Here is a 7,948-nt window from a genome sequence, read left to right as displayed (position 1 = left end):
ACCAGGGCCTGAGAGGGGAAAGGACTGGCCATTGGGTGCCTGAGCCAGGATTTGAACCTGCGGCAGCTGGGCTGGTGCCCATGCCCTCTGTATGCCTCCTGCCTTGGTGACTCAGGACTAAGGAGCCCTTCAGCTTAGGTTGGAGCCTTCCCCTTTCTGAGCAACTTAGGGGGCCCCTGCCCTTACCCCTTCCGGGGCTTGATTTCCCAGCCTGCACATCAGGAACCTCAGACCCCTTCCTGCTGGAAATGTATAGGGTCTCTGAATTAAACAAGACCCTCTAGGACTACCAAAGAGTTAAGCAAAGGGAATCCACCAGCTCCCTTCATCTCTGCAGAACCTAGAGGCTGAAGGGAGGGAGCAGGGAGGAGGGCCAGTGGGAAGCCAGCCTGCTCCCTCCGCCCTCCCTCCCTCCCTCCTCGCGCTGCCTCCATCCCTCCTCCCTCCTGGGCCAGCCCGCCAGACCTGGGGGTCTGGGCCGGCAACAAGTTATTATCATCATCACAAACATGGATCAAGGAAGCAGAGGCTGCCGGGAGGCCCGGGGTCCATGAACTACTGTACGAGGCTGTCGGACACTGAGTGAGTGATGGGAGGTCCTGCAGCTTCCTCCAGCAGGGCCAAGGGGGTTGGGGTCAGAGCCTGGAATGCCTCTCCTTCCTCCTCTCTTCCTGGACATATCTCGGGGCCCTGCTGTCTCCCTCTGGCCCCGGCCAGCCCCTCTAGGCTCTCTCCTCCCCATCCCTTCCTCTGACTGAGGTGCTGGGGAAGGGCTGCCCTCCACCGATGCTCCTGGCTTGTGCCCACTCCTGCCTGGACGGGCACTGAATCTGCTCCAGCAGGGCTTGACTCTCCCTCGACCCCGAAGAGGCCCCAGCTCCATAGTGGAGGCAGCAGGGACCCCCGAATCACCCCCGTGGCATGGCCCCTCCACTTGATGCCTGCGTGACACTCTCCCCCAGGGACAGCCAGTGACCACGGCTGTGGTTATTACTTTTGTTAAAGGCTGCTTTGCTTCCTGCTTCCTGCATCCCCCTCCCCCCGCCCCAGGTCACAGTTCTGTGTCACAGATATTTTGACTCCCAGCTGTCTGGCCTAACAGAAATGTCCCCAGACCATGCCAGTTCTCTGGGAACAGTTCTACTCTTCCTGTCCCATGCAGGACTAGGGGAGAGGTCATGTTGGGCAGCAGAGAAAGGAACAAAAGTTTAATTAAGAGTGTTTTACCAGACAGGTGACTTTCCTGCTTTTAAATCCTCCCAAATAAGCTGGTGGGGAGGTGGTGTTGTCTCCTCCTTGTAAAATGTTAAGGAGCACGAAGCCCAGAGAGGTTAAGCCACTAGCCTTAGGTCACAACAGCTTGCAAACCATTCTGGAATCTCAGGTCTGATTCTAAAGTCTCACATCTGTGGCCAGGAAAGAGGGGGTTCTGCTCTTCTCAAAACTGATGGGATGTGTATTATAATTTACAAATAAAAGGTAAGGGTGATAATCTTGGCCAGAGTGGGTGCTGTTCCCTGAAGACCTGACCTGCCTTATTGAACAGAACCAGGAAACCAGCACAGGGTGGGGGTGGGGGGTGGGGAACAAGGTCACCTCCAGGAGAGGGTGACCACTCTGGAGGCTGCTGCCCACTGCTAGACCCAGCTCTGGGGAGCGGGGAGGGGAGGAGGCTGGTGCAGGGAGTGCTCCTGCCCCTTTAAAACCCAACTCTTACTTCAGTGCTCAGGTTAGGATAGAAGGGCATTTAAAAAAAATAATAATAATTTTACCTCTCAACCCGTATTAACCACAGAAAAATATTTTTGAATTGTACTAAATGTTACAGGAGATCAAAAAGGAAATAAACAAAGAAACGCCAGAAGTGTAAAAACCAGTCTGGTTTCAAAAAGCGAGTTTCTGATCCTGCGATAACGTGTGCCAGCCCCTAAAGACTGCCACCACCTCAGAAGCTCTTTGCCTGGCTTCCTGCCCACCAGCCTGGCTCGTCTCCAGTCACTGCTGTCCGGGCTACCTTCTGCCCCTCTTCTGGAACTCTGGATCCCTTCTTGGCCAAGGCCAAAGACAGCTTCTCACAAATCCTTGGACTTCCTTGTTCCTTTTAAATTTTCCAGAACACCTGGGTTCTGTTCTTTAATTCCAAATTACCACCCTGGCAGCTGATTGGCAGGTCTAAGATGGTTGACGTGTCTAAGATAGTTGGCACAACCACCTTCCAATGAATTTTACTCTCTCCTGCTCCCTCCCTGTAGGGTTAGGTGAGGCTGAGTTGTGTAAGCGGTTGACTGCACAAAGATGCTGAGCAAGGAGGTGGGCTGACACCAGCTACACACCTTCAGTGTTGCATGGCTGCTGGGACTTTAGTTTGCTTCTTTCTGATTAGTCTGTCCCAAGGGGCTCTTTCTTCCAACTTGTGTTCCATTGGCTGTGGAGTCAGTGACAGGGAAACGAGGCTGAGGGAGACTGGGAGTGCGGGAAAAGCATTTCACAGTCTCATGGGCTCTATCACATGGGCAGCAGGGCATCGTCCTCACCCACCCCAGCAGAGACCTCCCAGGACCTTCATCTTCTGAAGATGGGCCCACGTGTGGCAGAAGCCCCCAGGGACTGGAGACTCAGACTCCAGGCCCTGCACTACCGCAGGTCTCTTTGTGAACTTGGAGAACTTGTCTTCCTGTTTAGGCCTCAGTCTTCTTGTCTGTTAAATGGGGCACCAGTGCTCCCTGCCTGGGGTACATCAGGAACACCCATGCTGCAGGTGGCAACATCCACTCTGGGCATCAGCAGAGTGCAGACCTTCAGGTAACTATACTCCTGTCCTTTCTTCCTGCTCCAGGTCGCCGTGGGGATGGCTGCCCTGGGCCTCCTCTGGGCAGCGCTCCTGCTCCCTCTCTCTGTGTCTGGACTCCCCACCGAGGAGCCCACTTCTGGGGAAACTGCGGCCTCGAGTTCCCCCGGGCATTGTCGACGGTGCTGTGACTCTGAAGACCCCGCGGTCCTTGCTGATGCTGCGCATGTGTCCTCAGCCTCTCCGTCTACCCTCCCATATGTGCTGCCTGAGGTCAGGCCCTACATTAACATCACCATCCTGAAGGGTGAGGACCCACACAGGACTCGGGCTGGACTGGCCCGGTTGGCGCCAAGGAGGGCGTGTGGGAAGGTCTCTCCCTGGGCCTGGGGGAGGTGAGGTGAGAGGAGCAGGAGAAACCAGGACAGAAAACTGTCTCAGACCCTTTCTTTCATTCACACGTTATACTGAGTACCCACCATGTGCCAGGATCATTCTGAATTCTGGGAGGGAGTGTGTATAAACCAGACAGAGATGCCATGTCTGTGGAGCTTCTGTTCTAGTGGGGAAGGCACACAATGAGCAATAAACATATCGCTCAAGTTAAAAAGATGGATGGTGATAAATGCTAAGGAAGTGCTGAGGTGGAAAAAGCACTGGGAGTGCGGGTGTGGGGCGCGGGGCGCGTGTTGAACGGGGGTGGTCAGGGGAGGTCTCCCTGAGCAGGTGGGGAAGAAGCCATGTAGATACCTGGGAAAGAGCATTCCAGGCGGAGTGAATAACAGCTCACTCTATTCACAGAGTGAATAATGGACCTGGTATGTTTAAGGAGCAGGGAACAAGCGGAGGAGCTGAGGTTAGAAACAAAATGTGGGTTTCTTCTCTGAGTGAGATAGGGAGCAAGATGGGGGGCGGGGCTGAGCAGACAAGGGGCCTGACCCGGCTTAGGTTTCAAATGGATCCCTCTGATTTCTCCTGGAGACTAGATGGTGGGAGACAAGGCAGAAATGGGGAGAGCTGTGGGGACCCCCTGAGCCATTCAAGTGAGAGCTGACTCCCTGTCCTCTAAGACCAGACCCCAAGAGAGCTACTTCTGCTTTTGGGGGCTGCTACCTCCGTCTTTGCTCACAACCCCATGAGGGCAGTATACTTAATCCTCCCACTTTGCAGATGGGGAAAACTGAGCCTCCGAGAGAGGAGGAGATCTTCTGGGGTCACACCACTGTCAGAGGCAGAGCTAGGATTTATGAGGAGGAATGCAGAGGACCACTACACTCCACGGATCTGACACCCCACTTTTCTTACCAATTCACACATCACCGCTCCCCCAAGGCCAGCAGAGCCCTCTATGTGAGGTTAACGAGGTACCTGGCTGTCGACAGTACTTCCCCGTCACTGTCCTCCATAAAATCCCATGCACCTCTCCTGGGCCACCTCTCCAGCTGCCTGTTAGGTGGGCGGGCGTCTGCTGTGGCGGAAGGCACCTTTGTCCTTCCCCGGGTCCCAGCCACAGCTCTTCAGCTTCCTTGCTGTGTGGGGCAGCAGGGTCTCTTCCTTCCTGGGCTCGCTGCATCATGTATAAACTATGACTACCATCCCTCGGGACTGGGACGAAGAAAGTGCTCTGCAAACTGTAAAGTGCAGGGCATGTGATGAGGTAGTTACTTCACCAACGGGGCTGGTGAGGAAGACTTCTGCAGAGATCTTGACCCCCTCCTCCTTGCTTCTCTCCAGGCTTCTCCTCCGAGGGCCTGTGTCCTCTCTTCTGCCCTTTCTCCCCCTCTTCCTAGCAACATCGCTGTGGTCAGAGGGGGACCCAGGAGAACACAGGGCTGTCCATTTCATTCAAAGGGATGTGACTGAGGGTGATTACTGGCACTGTGACAGGCAGTAGCTAAATATTTGGGATCTGTTTCCTCAAGAAGCACTGCTTCCCAGGTGTCTCAGTGGAAAAGAATCTGCCTACCAATGTAGGAGACCTGGGTTCGATCCCTGGGTCAGAAAGATCCCCTGGAGGAAGAAATGGCAACCCACTTGAGTATTCTTGCCTGGAAAATCCCATGGACAGAGGAGCCTGGCAGGTTATTAGTTCATAGGGTCACAAAGAGTCGGACATGACTGAAGCGACAGCATGCACGGTGGCACTTCCCTGGTGGTTCAGTGGTAAAATATCCACCTGCAGGAGATGCGGGTTTGATCTCTGGGTCGGGCAGGTCACCTGACAAAGAGAATGGCAACCCACTCCAGGATTCTTGCCTGGCAAACCCTATGGAGAGAGGAACCTGGTGGGCTATAGTCCATGAGGTCACAAAGAGTTGGACACGATTGAAGCAACTTAACTTGTATGCATGCCGCCCTGCTCCTAAGCTGTGCCATGCCACCCAGGCGAGTCCCTTCACCTCCCTATGAATGGCGGTGGACATGGTGTCTCCTTTAAATGGTTGTTTGGGGCAGTGATGCCTGGCATGCAGTAGGTGCTCAGTAAATGGTGGTTCCTCTGGCCTACCTTCTCTTGGCCAGGGTAGAGCCTTCTGCAGATGCTTAGAAGCAGCCCTGGGCACCTGCCCTGACTTTTCCTCTTCTTGTCCCCACAGGTGACAAAGGGGACCGAGGCCTGCTGGGCTCACCTGGGAAGCTGGGCAGGGAGGGTCCCCGGGGGGACCGTGGCCCCCAGGGCATCAAAGGTGCCAAGGGGCAGGCGGGCAGCCCTGGCAGTCCATGCCAGACGCGCTTCTCAGCCTTCTCCGTGGGCCGCAAGACAGCCCTGCACAGCAGCGAGGGTTTCCAGCCGCTGCTCTTCGACACGGTCTTCGTGAACCCCGATGGGCACTTCGACCTGGCTGCTGGCCACTTCGTTGCCCCGCTGCGCGGCCTCTACTTCTTCAGCCTTAATGTGCACAGCTGGAACTTCAAGGAGACCTACGTGCACGTGGTGCACAATGACAAGGCAGCCGTCATCCTGTACGCGCAGCCCAGCGACCGCAGCATCATGCAGAGCCAGAGTGTGATGTTGGCCCTGGCGCCAGGCGACCGCGTCTGGGCACGGCTCTTCAAGCGTGAGCGTGAGAATGCCGTCTACAGCGACGACATAGACACCTACATTACCTTCAGCGGCCACCTCATCAAGCCCGAGGACGATTAGTGCCTCCCCTGGGGCAGCTCTGCCCTGGGGTGGCTGTGGGCAGGTCCGTCTCCTGTGGGGGCCCCAGTTTGCCCATCTGTAAAATGGGCCCCTGACCTGGCATTCTGGGCAGCCTTCCTCCTCCTTTTTTCCCCTCCATCACCCCTCCTAGTCTGTTCCTGCCTCTCTCCTCTTGAACATTTTAAGAAATCTCCTAACCTACATCTTCTAGAACTTTCCCAACCTTGTAGACCAGCCATTTTCAAACTTGAATGTGATACAAATCACCGGGGCATTGTGCTGAAATGCAGAGTCTGATTCAGCAGGTGTGGAGTGGGCCCAGGATTCAGCATTTCTAGTACATTCCTGAGTGATGCCGGTGCTGCTGATCTCTGGGACCCCACTTGAGTAACCAGGTCCTACAGCTTTCACAACATTTTGGTACTTTCCAAACATTTTGAAATCTTCCAAACATTCTGGAATCTTCCCAACATCCTTAAATTTCATCCTTCTAGGATACTTCCTCCTCTTGTCTCTTGCAACCTCTTCCTTCTCTCTGAACTCCTTTCTGCCCCCCACATGCACACCCATAGTGCGTTTATTCAGTCGCTGAACATTCACTGAGCACCCTCTCTGTGCCCGGCTCTGGGAAGGCTGAGGCGAAGCAGACACAGGCTCTGCTTTCGGTAAGCACCCAGTCCAGACGGGGAGGGGAGACACAGAGGATCCTGAAAACAGCCCCAGAGAACTTCTTGGGGCTCTGATCATGTACATCTGTGTTCTGGGTGTTCAGGCACTGTGGCCCTTCATTACCCACCACTCCCCAAGGCTGACAGGTTAGGATACCAAGGTGAAATGGGTACCCTCTGCCTGTCCTTTCTTTTCTGCCCCATGCCCATCTTTAAAACAAACCTTGGTCAGGGACAGGTGCTATCAGGAGAGGACTCAGGGGTTTGGAGGCATTTTGGGGTAAGGCATCCCCTGAAGAAGGAAGCCCAGACAAGCTGCCTACACAGCTGGGAGGGCTCCTACCCCTCACCACCCTCAGGGCGTGCCCTCCCTGCCCTGCTCCCTGGTGCTGTCAGGGCCGTGCACAGCCCTCTCTGCCAACGCTGCTTGGGCCTCCGTCCTCCCAGGCTCCCAGCCACTGTCAGACACTGATGTCTCTCTCCAGGTGCTCTGACCTCCTTGGCGCCCCCCACCAGCCCATGCCCCTGGCCCTCCACACTCTGTTAAGGTGCTGAGGCCCTGCTGCCCAGCAGAGCTGCCTCTGGCTGCTGCTGCAGTTACAAATGCCACTCCCGGCAATGAGCCAGGAAGGAGGTCACCGGGCTTTGGACCCCTCAGCAGGTCTGGGGAACTGAAGCCAGTCATGTTCCAGGTCAGTCTGGGGACGCACCTCTGAGCCATGATGCTGAGGGAGGCACTGGGAGAGGCTGAGGCCAACTGAGGGACATCAGGACTTCTGTCCTTTCCCTCCTCCCAGGGTGGGTCAGCCTGGAGGCCCCCAGCCTTCCCCTTCCCCAGCCCCAGGTGGCCAGACTCTCTTCCTGGAGGGAGACCCATTGGTGCTTATGCAGACTTGGGGGCAGAGGTGACCCCGGTGCTGGTCTCTGGTGCTTACTCCTAGCAAAGGGAGCCATGGACACATGGCTGGGGCGTGGCAGCAGGGCCTGACCTGGTGCCGTGAAGGCCAGTCCCGTGCAGCCCCAACCTCCCCAACCTGACTTCACCCCTGCCCTGCTTGACCAGTGTGATTAAAGGTTTTATGTTTTCTTGGCAACTCAGGTTGGTTGTTTCTGCTCTGTTTTGTTGCCCACTTTGGGAGGCCAGTGCGTTCCATTCTGCTACGCCCAGGTTCAGAGCTCCAGAGGGACCAAGGCAGTCCAGGGATCTGCTACACGTGCTCCCCAGCCACAGAGAAGCCAGCGCCCCCGGTCACTCACCCAGCCTGTGAGCCTTGGAGGCAGTGGATCCAGCTGAGTCTGCTGTGCCACTCCCTGGCTGTGGCCTTGGGAAAGTCCCCATGTCTCTGAGCC

At 55.9% G+C, this 7,948-nt stretch overlaps 1 protein-coding gene across 1 annotated transcript; it reads left to right on the top strand.

Moving 5' to 3' along the window:
* The first annotated feature begins 461 nt into the window (after positions 1-461).
* On the top strand, positions 462-7,696 carry C1QTNF6 (C1q and TNF related 6). The gene is made up of 3 exons (XM_004006731.5): positions 462-582; positions 2,837-3,095; positions 5,383-7,696. Exons 2-3 carry the CDS (start codon positions 2,849-2,851, stop codon positions 5,928-5,930), a joined length of 795 nt encoding a protein of 264 aa, XP_004006780.1. The 5' UTR covers positions 462-582; positions 2,837-2,848; the 3' UTR covers positions 5,931-7,696.
* Positions 7,697-7,948: the final 252 nt, after the last annotated feature.

The sequence above is a fragment of the Ovis aries genome, chromosome 3, assembly GCF_016772045.2.
Source record: "Ovis aries strain OAR_USU_Benz2616 breed Rambouillet chromosome 3, ARS-UI_Ramb_v3.0, whole genome shotgun sequence".
NCBI lineage: Eukaryota > Metazoa > Chordata > Mammalia > Artiodactyla > Bovidae > Ovis > Ovis aries.
This window is presented reverse-complemented; position numbering and strand designations above follow the sequence as displayed.

Bases quoted from the DNA above. Each gene is read 5' to 3' on its own strand.
- C1QTNF6 (XM_004006731.5), top strand. From the start codon at position 2,849: ATGGCTGCCCTGGGCCTCCTCTGGGCAGCGCTCCTGCTCCCTCTCTCT. The intron at 3,096-5,382 runs GTGAGGACCCAC...TTGTCCCCACAG, and splicing joins TAACATCACCATCCTGAAGG to GTGACAAAGGGGACCGAGGC.